This window comes from Catharus ustulatus, chromosome 3 (genome assembly GCF_009819885.2).
Source record: "Catharus ustulatus isolate bCatUst1 chromosome 3, bCatUst1.pri.v2, whole genome shotgun sequence".
NCBI classification, from domain to species: domain Eukaryota; kingdom Metazoa; phylum Chordata; class Aves; order Passeriformes; family Turdidae; genus Catharus; species Catharus ustulatus.
The window spans coordinates 66808653-66823967 of record NC_046223.1 but is presented as its reverse complement, the minus strand read 5'-3'; the positions used below and the strand labels follow the sequence as shown (position 1 = coordinate 66823967).

Here is a 15315-nt window from a genome sequence, read left to right as displayed (position 1 = left end):
GCATATGTCTGTCCAGAGGGGCTGTAGAGTCTCCCTCTGCAGAGATCTTCCATACTTGAGTGCACAAGACTGAAGAACTCAATTTTATTTTGAAGTCAGCTCTGCTCTATGCGAGAGATCAGCCCTCCAGAGGTCCAGTGGCAAGTCTTAATATCTGTCCACAACAACAAAATTCTATTGTAAGCAGAAGGTTGGGAAAAAGAACAAATAGGACAACAGTGTGCATAAATGCAGACCAACTGAGTCTCCATGATGCCTACAGATGATAATGCTGCATATGGAAACTGTTTCCATGAAGTCCGAAAATTTTCTCAGAGAATACCTACTTTCTGCAATATTTAGATTTATATAACAAAAAGTAACTCGAGTAAAGCTGATTATTGAAACCCAAGGATTTCTTTGTTTCATCCTAATGTTCTGGATTTTGCTTGTAGCATATGTATAATTATAATTATACATATAATTATATTTTCAATTTAGATAACAATTTGTAAAACAAAACAAACCCTACGCCTTTAACTTTTTCAAGATGTTTTTTCAGACCACAGAGAGCTTGTGCCCAACAAACTGCATTCTCAGCTACAGACAACAAATCAATTGCACAACATATTGCACTCTTACCTAAAACATACATGTGGAGAGATATATGAATACATCTCTATCAATACATTAATATATATACAGTAAATTCACGAATACAAGCCGCACTGAGTATAAGCCACATCTCTGGGTATTGGCAAATATTTCGTTCTTTGTCCATAAATAAGCCGCACCTGAATATAAGCCGCTCTGTGGTTCGCAGCGAGGACCCGCATGCAACAAAGTTGCCAAATACTAACAGAACGGCGGCATGGCGGGGGGTTTACTGGCTCAGCTCGGGCTGTGCAGGCTCGGCCCGCTAGGGGCTGCTGACGGGGTCAGGTAGCCCAGCCCGGCGCTGCCACTCGGAGCTGGTCGCCGCCTCTGGGTTCGCTCGCCCCGGCCCCGCTCCCGCCACGGCGCCGGCCGGGCACGGAGCGCGCGCCCCGCTCGCGGCGCAGTGCCGGCCGGGCACGGAGAGAGCGCCCCGCTCGCGCCGCGGCGCCGGCCAGGCACAGAGCACCCCCTGCTCCCGCCACGGCGGCGAAGGGCGGGGGCAGAGCCCTCCTCCTCCTCCCCGGGCCGCGGCAATGGCAGCATGGCGTCCCTCCATCTCTCCCCTGGGCTGTGGCAGAGGAGGGAAGAGAGCTCTCCCGCCTCTCTCCCCGCCCCCCGTGCTGCCTGCAGGGAGCCAGGGCAACACAGTAACACTGTAACAATCGCGGAGTGCCGGCTTTTACTGGCAGGCACTTGGCTCGGCGCCCTGGCTGGCGCGTCTGGGGTTGTAAATGTCAGAAAATTATTCACATATTAGCCACCCCTGAGTATTAGCCACACTTCCGGGTTTCCACCAAAATTTTTGTCAAATTGCTGTGGCTTGTATTCGTGAAATTACTGTAAGTTTTTTTAAAGAAACTGCATTAGGAGATATATGTGCTTCAATTCAGAAAGGTCATTTCTTTGAAGTGCCCCTCAATCTGTGATGTCACTTCAGTCCTTGACAAAATAACACACCTATCTCAGTCAGTTCAGGTTCAGTGCCGTGCTTACTCTAGAGATTTACAGAACAAGACATAAAAATATAAGTCAATCTGCAGTTTGCCTTTACATGGCATAGTTTTTTCCCATGGTGATTCTTCAGACAATCTCACCAGAACAATGAAAGCAGCATGAAGTTTTGAAGTAGTATAACATTATAAATAAGTAATGTGTATAACTCTTCTACTGTCTAAATAGTAATTAGGTTTTCTGTTGCATGATGAGGGTGGGGGACAGAAATCCATCCTCAAATGATTAACATCTATTTATCTTCTTTAAACTTTAAATAATTTAATATTACTACCTAGGTCCAACACAGAATTTAAAGTGCAGTTCTTAAAATCACAGATGGGTGGAGAACTACAACCACAGTAGCAAGCAACAGATCTCCCCATAGACATCAGTATGGGCAAAGCTTTACCAGCAGTACCACCATTCACTGCACCAACAGATGTCAGTGCTCAAAGGCAGTGAGAAAAGTGACAGCGGAGTTAAAGACTGGGTCTGCATCTGCATGTGTCTATCACTGAATAGTAAAATTACTATCTCCTTAAGCACTACACTTTGAAAGCAAAATAGCTTTTTTTAGCTTGATATTCTTTTACACTAGCTACTTCGTATTTCCTTGAAAGAAAGCAGTCCCTGAACAAAAGAAATTCCAAAAGGCAGAGATTTATATTAAGCAGAAAACTAAGTGAAATAAAAGTATGCAGATACTTTTTAAAAATAGTTTCACAGTGGTCTGAATACTAATTAAAGAGGTAAGCCACACTGATTCAATGTAATTTTATTGCAATATTTTAAAAGCAGATACTGTTTTAAAAGTAGATTCAATAAATAACTGAAAAAGAGACTTTATGTTGCCAGGCAATACGATCACCCCTACATGAGTGAGATGATGTAAAATTCTGGGAAGAAAGTATCAGACATTTTTTCTTTCTACTTTATTTATATGAAAAATACATAGTACTGCCTCTATCCTAAATGGCAGCATTATGTACCTTCACATGAGAAGTGCAAAGCTGCATACTTTTCCATGAAAACTTCAACTTCTGTTTCTACCCAGTATCAGAGAAAGAAGTTGGTTCTTCTAGAAGTATTTTTGCGATGCACACAAAGTCTTATAACAGCCAGATGTTCCACAGTCATCAGTTCATTCATTGCACAGAATTATTTGGGTCCTTTGCACAGTATTGCCAACCACGTCTTCAGATTTTCACCTATTTTCTTACCTGATTAGGGATTTGCCCTTAAAAGAAAGGGCCAAAGTTTCATGTAAGTCACAGTCCACTCACTTATTGCATTCTTAAAACAAGTTTAAAAGCAAAGTACATCGTTTCCAAGAAGGAGTGGGAAGACAAATGAAAATAGATTTTATATTTGTAGTTACCCTTGCCTAAGTGAATGCACATCTCAGTGCTCCCACAAGGACTGTGAATATAAAATTCTTATAACTTTAACAGTTATAAGAATGTAACAGCAGGTTATGTGCTCATCCAATCTGTTTGAAAAGCTTTTAAAATCAGAGGCATCAAAATGAGCAATACCTGTATCTTCACAAACACCAGCTATAAAATCCAACCAGCTCACCGTGGAGAGTTATAGTCAATTGTCATATTATTTCATGCAAGCCTTTCTTGGTTACAACAGAGTTTAAACTGAAGATTTCAAGATGCAAGAAAGGCAAACTGGGAGTTTTACTACCCTACATGCTTTCCTTCATAACAGCACTGGAGCACAACTCTCAAGTGCTGCTTCAAAAGCTTGCAAAGCTGGTGACCTAAACAGAATCAGGGAGTCTCAGGTTTAACCTTCCCCTGCAATAAAACAATTTAGCAGCAGTTTAGTGGTAAAGCAAAGGTGATCATGTGCAGTCATCATGACTCACAAAGTGAATCACACTCCAAAACTCAGGTTTAAATTGACATGCCCATGCTGGAGATCTGCAGCACAGGTAGGAGCAAAGACAGCCTTCACACAGCAACAGCCCCTGGTTTAGTGGGGAACAACCAAACAGGACCCAGGTATCCAGGTTCTGCTCCAAAACCTGGCACACCGTGCAGCCCTGTATGAGTCAATGGACTGCTCTCAGCCCTAGAAAACCCAGCTGCTCCCCTCCCTCAACAGCAAAACTTCAGGACTCTGCAGGCAGGGCTGCCTGCGGCTTAACCACAAGTCTGTAGAAGGTTTCATTTAATCTGGTTCGGGGAAGCATGCGCTTCATTACTCACCAATTATGTTTTCATAACAAACTTGCAGACACGATTAAAAAGAGTCATGGAAAACAGAAAAACAGAAGATGCCTCTCGGAAGAGTGCACACACTCTTTATGTCACATGCTTAAAAAAGCCCGAACACCACAGTGGAAAAAAAACAAAAAAAAAGCCAATCAAACCAAAAAAAAACCACAAAAAATGTTGAGGATAAAGAAGATTTCCACACAAAAGGAACCAGTATATTCAGTATCTTGTACGTTGCCCATATTGCCTAATTTACAGTCCTCCACCCCCCCTACCACCCCAATTATTTTCCTCACTCGTAAAATGATAGTTCTATAAATAACTTAGAAAGAGACCACAAAATCCTTCAAAACTGAATGTCTAAAACATGTTTTACATAGAGACACATATGAATATTTGAGTTTGCCACCAAAAAGACACATAACCAGAGTTTCTCATCATTTTTGTACCACCTCAGGTGGCAATTTATTGCTGCACTGTTAAGACAGAACAAACACTGAATCAAAGCCACTTTCTTGAAGTATTACTCTTACTGTGCCAAATGAGTTAGGAAGACAAATTTGTTATTTGTAAATAAGGAAACATTTATCAAGATATTATCTTTAAGATGAAAACTGCAGAAATTTCCTCTCATGCTGGCTCCCCAAGCGAGAAAAGCCACCCCAACCTAACCACAGAGGAAGTTAACACACTCAGAAATCCTTAGAGTAGTATGTTTCAGACAACTTTAAGAAAAGGTCTGTCCATCCAACAGTCACACAGATCCTTCTGCAAGGACATTAATTATTTTCCACAAGAGTCATCTTCTGTCTCTCCATGACTTCCTTTTCATAAATCCTGTGTTTTCATTAACATTCAAAGAAGGTATCAAAGCTTGGCTGTCTACCACTCTTATTTGCTCCCTGAATGAGATAAGACTTTTTTTTTGGTCGTAACAGTAGATTTTAATAAACAGGTGGAATTTTTTCTTCTTCAGTTTGCCTGCAGCACAGAACTACAGCCTTAAGCAATTGTACTCACTAACATAATGATTTACTCTATTTCTTTATATTAATTGGCTGCCACAGGCTGCTATACTAGCATTAAAGACAAAATCATCACCATGAGAATATAACTTTTGTCAAAGTACAAGAGATATTCCATTTTAAGCTTTACCTCACGTCTTTACATCAGCTTGTTTATTTTTCATAGAAAAAAGAGTCCTGTGTGTCAAGAATTTACATTTTGCCTTTACAGAAAGACAAAGAATTAATCATGTACTTGTTCTGGGGTTTGCTGTTTGGGGTGTTTTTTGTTGTTGTTGTTTTTTGTTTGGTTTTGGGTTTTTTTGTTTGTGAAAGCCAGATGTTTTCTATTGAACATTTAAAGCTTTTTCATTTTCCCCACAATTCTGAGGATCCAGTTATCAAGGATATTCAGTTAGTTTCAATAAATATACCTATTAAGAATACAGATCAAGTCTCAGGATAGGAAAATTAAATATTCTTCTTAACACACAGAAAACAGGTGCAAGGCTGTAAAAACATGAACTAGCAATTGGGAACACACCCTATTCCAATCAGATATGCTCATGGTCACACAGTGAAACACTCCTCCAACTCATGATCAAAGTTCAAGATCATTTGACTGAAGGGAGGCTATGAGGTTCTCATAAAAAAAAAAAAAAAGAAAACAACCAAACAAAACAAACCCAAACAAAGCAGCACCTGAAACAAGTCACCTGAAACAATAGCTTTCCCTATAAACCTGGGGGTCTTAGCAGGAGGAACATTAATTTGGCAAATATATACCCTATTTCATATTTTGGGGACATAAAGACACCTCAGAGCAATCTCTTTCCTCTCCTTTCAAAGGCAGTGGTTTAGTGGGGGGCCACTGCAACCAGTGTGCTCAGATCTCCACTAAACCATTTCAGCTGCTTACCCCGCCAGGCCACAAATCCAACAAAAGCAGGGGTAGCTTCATGTCTGGGTGGTAAGTTGAGCTGGTTCTCCATAGGTTCTCTTCATTACTTAATAGAGTCACTGAATCATACTCAGTAACACAGCTGAAGCTTCTCTGCATCTTGTAGTGCCATTAACCCTAAGCAAGCACTTTAACTTATTGTTTTGTGACATTTTGGATAACATAAGACAACCTTCAGCTTACCATCATCATACGTGATTCCCATCTTTAGGCACCTTATTCACCTCCTCAGTGACCTTATAAAACCATTTTAAAAATAATAATAATCACAATGAACAGTATTTATCAGGAAGGAAAGCACTACCAAACACTCAAAAAGAAATAGCAAATAGAAAACTACTGATGATTACAAGTAAATAAACAAAGCTTTGGGTGAGGGAAAAAAACAAGATTAATTTTAAACTTCAACAAACCTAATGACAACTATAAGATATCAGCATTAAGATCACAAGATATTTCAGGAAAACTTTCGAAATGCATTGATTGCATCATCAGCATGTTGGCAGGAATCACCACATTGCTTACTCATTACATGTCAACTCTTTTCCTTTCACTGAATCATGTTCTTAAAGAAATGTACCAGCAGGGAATATGGCCTTTTCTGTTTGAAACCCAAACCACCAATACTTGTACTGCTGCATTTTAACTGTTCCTTCTCCTATGAAAGTCCTCACAACCTTTCTCTCAGTAAAAGCACTCTGAATTTTGGTCTACGGCAGCTGGGGCTTCAGTAATTCCTTCTTCTGTATTTCCTTTCTCCTTTTCTTTATGAGAAGAGGGGTTGGGAGGTAAACCTCCTGAAGGGAAATGCTTCACTCTGCTAAAGAAGGTTATTACAGAGACAGAACCTTTGCTCTGCAAAAGCCTCATTGCAGAGATTCAGTTTTAGTGGAGAACTTAGGCAAGAAGATCAGACACCAGCTGCTAAGACACTGCTACTCAAAGAGATCTCATACCTTTCATCCACTTGTTTCTCCACCACAGTCAAAACCAACACCAAGTCAACCCCTTCATTAACGCCTTTAGACTCACCAACCTGACAGAAAGTTTAGCAGAAGTCCAGTCAGTTTGGTTTTTTTTTGTTGTTCTTACAGTTTTCAGACTACTTACTAAATTGAAGCAGCTTGTGGAGGGATGCAGGGGAAGTTACAGAAAGCAGGTAGTGGGAGAAGGCGGTCAAAAGTGGTATGAAGACACTTCTCCTCCTCTCCCAATAGCAAGAAGTATTAGTGACCTCACCTTGTCATCGAAACATTCTCACAAGGAAACAAAACTCCATCCAGCCTGGCACTGGACCTTCCTGAGCAGCAGCACCAGGATACCAGGCAGTAGGAAAGCAACTGGTAGAAGCATGCAGGAAGACACAAGGGGCCAACTGCCTTTCTACAGCAGTGAGTGACCATGTATAATTTTACCTCCACTCCTTGTTAATGAATAGATTTGATTATATACAAGTATTTAATGTTCAGTACATATTGGATCTCTGATTAGTGCTTTATTTACAAGATCACAAGCTTTCTTTTCTCAAGATATTGCTGAATATCCCTGTAACATTACTGAGACTTCCATCTAAACTGCAGAAAAGCCCCCATAGAAAATGAAAACTGAGGGCTTAGGAAGCTCCAGAATTCACACTACCAATGCCACCTCAATCCAGCTCTTCACAGAAAGATGGGCAGGGAAGCTGCAAAGTCTGTTTTGTTGACTTGCAACCACTGCCCTGTTGAGCTCAAAGAACTGGTGCTCAAATTCCTCTCTGCAGGACTTGTACTACATGATTGCAACAGTCGAGAGCTGTGAAAGCATTTGAGGCACTGCATGACCATGCTCTTCAGACATTGATTCCAGTTTACCAGGGAGGCTTTTATCCTGAAAACATGTCCAAACAGCTCTGATCAATAATGTGAACAGTTTCCAAGCTAGTTACCTTGTACAAGAACAGCACAGCTGCATTAGTATGGTTCTCCACCACCACCAAGTGCTTGCTGTTCAGCAGGATTAATTAGTCTGGGCAGAGCACTGCACTAATGTGATTATATAGCTTATAGTACCTGAGCTAGCTCATTCATCGTTTCTATTCCTTTGCTCTGATATAAAAAGAGCTTAGGTTTGGCTGTTTTCTTAGCACCTAAATAATCCCAGCACCTTTTTTTCTTGGAAGAGACAGGAACGAGACTTGGAGAAAATTCAAAATCAGATTTTTCCTAATTAAAAGACTGCATCTCCTGCCTTCATATCCTCTCACCACTATTATCATCCTCTTCTGATCACTTCTTTTGCTTGTATCAACTACCCATGCACCTGCAAATCTTCTCTTGACATCAGGAATAACAATGTTCAGCCATAACCAATGGTGACAAGAGCTGGAAGACATTGCACTTGAGTGGAATGGAATCATCACTGCCTTCCACTCCTCCTTTTTTCCAGGCAGGGAACAGATACCACAGCAGGTACTTGCTCAAAAGAGGGGCCACCTCTCAAAGTAATGAGGGGCAGAGCAAGAATACAAACCACAACCTCCTCATCCACAGTCTGGGGCTCCTGTCAGGACACGGAAACAGAGACCAGTGTGAGGCATACCAGGGACCCAGACCTTGCCCAAGTCATGGGAACACCACAGGAACTGACTGAAGAACCTAAGTTCTGGCAAATGCAAGTGTGCTGTTATGCTCATAGTGTGCTTCTTGGTTCGAGCTTTCCTGAGGCATCCTGCATGAGGACAATGCTCAGGGAAGGCCACATTAGGCCATCCAGTAAAAAAAAAAAACAGCAGCCACAAGCAACTGACAGTAGTTGAAGAACAGGAAGTAAAGAAAGCCCCGCTGCTGGCAGTACTGCTCTTTCTTCTGAGTTTGCCTGTAGCACATCAACAGAATAGAAACAGAGGACTATCACAGCACCTAGTAGTATCTCTGGCCCCTTCCCTGCACAGACACACCTGCACACAGCCAGAACCCAGAGGTATAACACAGTAGGGCAGTTCCCACACGCAGACCTTGAGAACAACCATACAGTTCTCACAGAGTGAAAGGTAGTAATAGCAACAGGATCTCTACTTCTTCACATTTCTACAAGTATTTTCCTTGCTCAATAAGCATTTCTTTTTCTTTTTAGTAATATTATATTGGTTTAAATACTAAGAGAGGTTCAAGAACCTTTCTATTTCCCTCTTGGTTTAAAGTTTCACCGTTATTTGGGGGAGTTTTTTGTGGTTTGGTTTTGGTTTTTTTTTTATTTTGGTTGGTTGGTTTTGTTGTTTTTTATTTTCTTTTTTTTTTCCTAATATAAAAGAGCAAGCTGTAGAAAAACTAGTTAAAATTTCTAGAACAGAACTTGGCTACAAAATGCTGTAAAGTCACGGCATTTCATTACTTTGTGATTGCAAATGATATTGTACTGCCTGGATTTCTAAACACATGTCAACTTAAAATTTAAAACAGCAAATGGACAAAATACCTCTAAGGTATCTCCCCTCTCAGCTTTATGTCAGCATGTTGATGGGACAGAGCCCTTCCAAAACAGAAAGGGAAGAACAACTTTTTTTTTTTTTTTGGCATTCTTTTCCTTTAAAGTAACTTGCTTCCTTTTGTAAAACATACCCACAAGAGTAGTTTCAAATTTTGAATTCTAGATATATAACATAAAGCGGACAATGCAGATGCAAGTTTCAGGCTCAAAAGAGTATGAAAGCAGAAAGATTCTTTATGTTTGCATCTCCAGCATGCAACCACCACGCACAAAGGAAAGAACTTTAAGGGATAATTCTGGTTTCTGTGCATTTAGAGTACAAAAGTTCATACTTTAAAAAGATACAATTTAAAACTATTTAAAGTTTTAAAACTAAGCTTAAAAGACTACAGAATAGAAATTCATCTTGATACTAAGGTAACAATATTAAAAAGGGGACTAAAGCTTTCAAAAAGACAAAGAAAAAAGCAACAAAAAAGGAAAACACATGAAACAATGTTAAGCAAGTTAGCACAGAACAGAAACACTGTTTTACTGTCAATAAAAAAACACATTCATTGAGAAAGACAAAAACCAAACCAAGCAAAAATGCTAAAGTAAGGAACCAAGATGCTAAGGTCACATAGTGATTCCACAGGAAAAGAAACTCCCACAAACACCACATAGTATTGAGGACTTAAACTGAAGTATGAAGGAAAACAAAGATCTGGAAACTAAGTGCAGTCTCTGTGTCATCTCCTATGCTTAAACAGCCAAAACTCTGGTTTGGGGAGGCTACTGACAAACTAATGCTGTGTGGAAGTGGAGGAGAAAGAGAATGGAAAGGAAAGCAAAGAAGAAATTGAAGAGATGCTGGCCGCATGTACACATACACATGTATATCCACATGTAATAAAAGGTGACTCAGACTAGTCAGCACACAGTGGGACCAGTGAGACAGTAGTACATTTAAGTGTTATCTTCCTCCTGTTTATTTATTTGTTGCAGTCTTCTGTACCACAGAATCATGTACATCAGGTCTGGAGCCTCTTACTTCTAAATACTTCTACATGGCAATTTCACAGCTGGAAAAAGAGTTTGCTGGTATTTGTAACTTTCCATATGCCTCAGGGAGGCTGCATGACTAAAACAGAAGACAGTATAGTCTCTGCACACTTCAAGATGTGGTCTGTACTGTGTACTCCTAAGAGTTTCTCCCTTCAAAACACCTTTGCATTGGAACATACTGCTTATGACTTAATAACTATGCTACACAATTTGCTGAAATAGATTAAGTGGCACAAGGACTCCAGAGCACAGAAAACAACTTGATAATTGTAAGAGCTTATTATCTGATGCTCCATGTGATATCACAGCTCACTTTTCAGAACACTCTGTACAAACATACAATAAAAATAACTTTAAACAAGGCTAACCGGATTCCCTAAATATTGAAATACTCTGTAGTAAGTCTCATGCCTATCTCATTTCCATCACCACAGAACATGAAAAATATACTACTAATTAATTTATAAACCCTAATCTCTGCAGGCAGCTGGAATTGTCAGTTCAATAAATAAACCAACCAGCACTGATGGGAAGTTGAACAGTATTATGAAGGAAATTCTTCTTCTGCCAGAGAACCCTGTCAAGCTCTGCCCATGACAGCATTACCGAGACACAGTTTGGAGAATTTCTGTAGGGAAGGATTTAAACCGGTACCTGAATCAACCGAACAGCACGACCGAAAAAAGGCGGTTGGAGGAAAGCACGCACAGCTCTGACGCTTTATCACTAAACCTAAATTGACTGTATTTTGCTAAATGCCCTCAACTCTTTAGACAGCCGGTATCGCTGAATAGCGAGCCGCATGAACCCGAGACAGACCGCGACACCTCCGGAGCGCTGCACCGGCACCTGCACCCCGCACTCGCCCGGCGCCGGACAGCGCTGGGCAGCTCCTCTGCCGAGAGTGCGGCACGGCCAGGGCGCCGGTCCCCGCTGACTCCCGCACCCCGGGAGCTATCCGACGCTCACCGCCCGAGCCGGGACGTCCCACGGGGAGCGCAGGCGGACCCGCGCCGCTCCTTCTCCCCGGCGCCGCTGTCCCCAGCCCCGGTGCCCCGCGAAGCAACCCATAGCCTGCCAACCCTCGCCAGGCTTTGCTTGTTCCCTGGGTTTCGGTGCAACAGCTGGGGGAGCCTGGCAACACTGGGAGGAAGGGAGGCACAGCCGGCACGGAGCGGGCAGCGTGGGTCCGCAAGCGGGAACGCATCGCGGGATGTGAGGATGCAACCGCGGGAGACGCCGCCGACCTGTGCTGCGGCTCCCGGGAGACAGCCGGCCAGAAAGACCCCCTTCCCGCAGGGAGGAGGCGCCAGGAGGGGTCAGGGGTCCCCCAACACCGCCGCCAGACCCCGGAGCGACCTGTTGCCCCGCACGGGAGTGTGGCTGAGCATCCCCCGGAGCGGGACCGACAGCCGCCACCACCCACCTCCTTGATTTTCTCCCTCCTCTGCCGGACGTCGGGGTCGGCGGGCTCCTGCCCCACGGCGCCGACGGGCTGGCGGAAGAGGCGCTGGGGCAGCCCGGGGGCGCCCGCCTCCTTCCTGCCACGGGCGTCCTGCAGAAGTTTCTCCTTGTCCTGGCGGATGTCTCTGCGGATCTCCTCGGGCAGCTTCTGCAGCGTCTCCTTGGCCTCCCGCAGAGCCCGCTCGTGGTCCGCGCGGATCCGCTCCAGGCTGCCCGCCCCGCCCGCGGCCGCCGCTGCCGCCGGACCGCCTCCGGGCTGCGGAGGGGCGCGGGGCTGCCCGCCGGGCGGCGGCGGCGGCGGCTGCAGGGCGGCCGAGTGGAAGAAGACGCCGCTCAGAAGCTTGGAGGAGTCGGGTAGGAAAAAGATGGCCCCGAAGCAGAGGGTGATGAAGGCGCTGAACACCAGCAGCAGCACGAACTTCTCCGTCAGCCGGAACGCGCCGGGGCCCGCTGCTTTCCTGCCCCCGCCGCCCGCGCCGCTGCCCGCGGGGCCGCCCAGCGTCCCCGGCCCCGCCGCGCTACCGAAGAGCGGCAGCAAGCTGGCGGCGGGCATGACCCCCGCGCCGCCTCAGCCTCAGCGCCGCGCTGCGCGCCGTGCAGGGACCGCACCGCACCGGACGGCTCGGCTCCGCCGCCCCCTCCCCGCCTCGGCTGCACAAAGTTTCCCTGGGCGGACGCGGCAACTTTTCCCTTCCCCGCGGCCGCGCTCCCTCTGCTCCCCCGCCGGCAGCGCTCGGCAGCGTCTGCGGGGCGGGCGCTGTCAGCTCCAGCCCATGCTGCCGCCGGGCCGCCGCCGCGGGTGCCGCTCCCCGCTCCGCCCGCGCGGAACTGCCGGGCGGCCGGGGGCGGGGCGGGGCGGGGCGGGGCCGCCGCCGGCCCAATGGCGGGGGGGGCGGGGCGCGGGCGCTGCCGGACCCTGGCTCCCGGGGCTCGGCCGCGGGATGCGCTTCCCCGGGCGCTGCCGGACCCCTGCGGCCGGAGGAGCGCGGCGGTGGCGGGGCCTGCCCGCTTCGGCCCCGCGGGCGGCGGCACGGGGCGGGCGGGCGCGAGGCACCGGCTGATGCCGGCAGCGCGCGCCCTCGCCCTCCCGCGTGCACGCCGGTGCGCGCACACGCGCGCGCGTGGAGCCCGCGCGGCGGGGGCCCGCGCGCTCACGGGCGCGCGTGCACAGGCCAGCGCACGGTCATTGGCGCGCGCGCTGGGCCGGGGGCCGTGCGAGGGGAGCGGGGACACGGCGGGGCCGGGAACAACTCCCGACCCCCCGGTCAGGATGAGCCCGAATTCATTCTTCGTAAGAAAAACTAGGCTTAATTTTTTTTTTTTTTTCCCTGTAGGTACAAGGTGCAGCTTTTCCAAGGAAGTAAGGCGTGTATCAGTGGTAACGTGAAAATCCGACTTTTTATCTACGCTAGTGCAAATGAAAAGACCATCGAGTGTTGGCACAAGGAAATACCGTGTTTGATAGTGGATCAAATTGCTGCATCCAGCTCCCCAAGCATTCAGTGAGGGAAAGTTTCCAAAAAAAAAAAGCCCAAAAAAAAAAAAAACCCGATACCGATTTATTATTTTTGCCCGTGTTACAGAGCACTGCAATAAACAGCTGGCATGTGAGAAGAATAAAATGTTGTGTCACTTTAATAGAAAAAAGGAACCCAGCCAACACCCAGGGATTTATCTCCAACTTTTTTTGGAACATACTCAGAGTGTACCTAGAGTTTCACAGCAGTTCAGCACTGTAATCTTCAACATTTCCCCCCAAATGTTAACGACACGGTCAGAAAGAAAACAGTGAGATATTTGTTCCCAGAAGTTCGGATGCTGAGGTTGGTTGGTTTGCGTATTTGCATGGCTCTATTTTGCAACGGGGAAAAAAAAAAACGACGGTAGAGGGAAATCTGTGCTTTAAGCAAGGGCTGGGAGAAGGCATTGTGTAAGCCTTACAGACATGATTTTGAAAATGGGCTTGGCATGGATCTAATTCTGCTCCCAGTGGAATTAAGGGGAGTTTTACCATTGACTTAATAGGAATAAAGCAAGGCTGCTGCCCAGTGCTTTTCCAAATCCCTTTCTTTAAAAGTTAGAATATGTAACAGATTAATTAAAAACAGGTTCAGGGAAGACAGTTATATAGAAATGTTGGAGTGAGTCCTGCAAAACTCCCCTAAGTATATAAGCAAATGCTTCTGTAAAATTTCAGAATTATACATGAAACTGAAGGATCAGGGACCCGACTACATACTCAGCAAGATCAGTAATTTAATTTAGTTTTTATTCTGGTTTTCTTTTAAATCCTTTTTTATTTTTTTCCTGAGTTGCATTTTCCCTGAGTTGCATTTTCCCACATTTATATGTGAAACTATTGCTCAAACTAAACAATAAGCACTCTGACTTTGACACACATTTCCCAGAAATGTTTAACGTAGCCCAATAGCTGTGCCAAGACAAAATTGTTTAGGGTTGAAGAAACCTCGCTACTTGGAAAAGGAGATAAGAATCCATGGTGATTTTTTTTTTTTTTAAAGCAACATTTAAGGTAGCAAATATGGGGTTTAGCTGTTGAAAGACAGTTGACTAATGAAAAAGCTTCCTAAATGGTGAAATACCACTCTCAGCTTCAGCGAGCATATTCTGCTTCAATCACTGTGTATGTGGGTGTGCAGTATTTTCAACAGATTGCCCTCAACACTCATCACTACTTATATGATAATATTTGGAGGCAGAAGTTATTGCTGGAAGAAATGCTTCCTTCAGTATTCTGAAGTCATTCCTTAGGTTGCCATATTTCTATAGCACTTCATGAATGGATGCAGGAGTAGAAAATACCATCACATGGGGTTCTGCTCCTGTGTCTCCTAAAATGAAGCTCTCGGAACTCATCAGCCTTTTGCCTTCTTTTGGTGTTCATCCTAAGAACTAGGGGCCAAGTGTGGACTCTGGGGTTTCGCTGCCACACCCATCACTGTCTTTGGGACATCCTGAGCATGAGGGAAGCTATGCAAAGATGGAAATTGTTAAATTCTCAAGCCTTTGTGATGAGATGAGCATTCCTCCTCTGAGCAGGACATAAAATTTTGTATGCAGAGTGTTCCTGTTGTTAGCACTTAATGTTACAGTTACCAGTAAGGTCATGTGGGAGCTATTCAGTGGGACTATTGGAGCATGTAAAGTTACTGGCATACAGAGCTGTTCACAACGTGAGGGCAATGGAGACTGAAAGACAAAGAAACTGCTTCAACCCAACAGTGATATACAGGTTCCTTGGGCTTTTTGTCACTAATTTATGTCAGGCACAAGGTATTCAAGGACCACAAAAATACAAGGAGTAGCTCAGAGTAAAGTACCTTTGATTTCAAGTACTAAAATGAAGGGCTGAACAATGCTCATTTTCATCTGGCTGTGTCCAGCCGGCAGTTCAGCTATAAAGTTAAATCATAGGCACTTAAATTGTGTCCAAAAATCCAAATAAAATACAAACAAGTGAAGCTTGTTGTTTGCATTAACCTGGAGACAGCAG

At 44.9% G+C, this 15315-nt stretch overlaps 1 protein-coding gene across 1 annotated transcript in view; it reads right to left on the bottom strand.

Annotated features, from left to right (window-relative positions):
- The window catches only part of LOC116993617 (mannosyl-oligosaccharide 1,2-alpha-mannosidase IA-like), a 59749-nt gene extending 47395 nt beyond the window's left edge, over nt 1-12354 (bottom strand). Inside the window, exon 1 of the mRNA XM_033054444.1 lies at nt 11764-12354. Coding sequence (XP_032910335.1) covers nt 11764-12354 — 591 coding nt within the window. The remainder of the gene's footprint in view (nt 1-11763) is intronic.
- Nucleotides 12355-15315: the final 2961 nt, after the last annotated feature.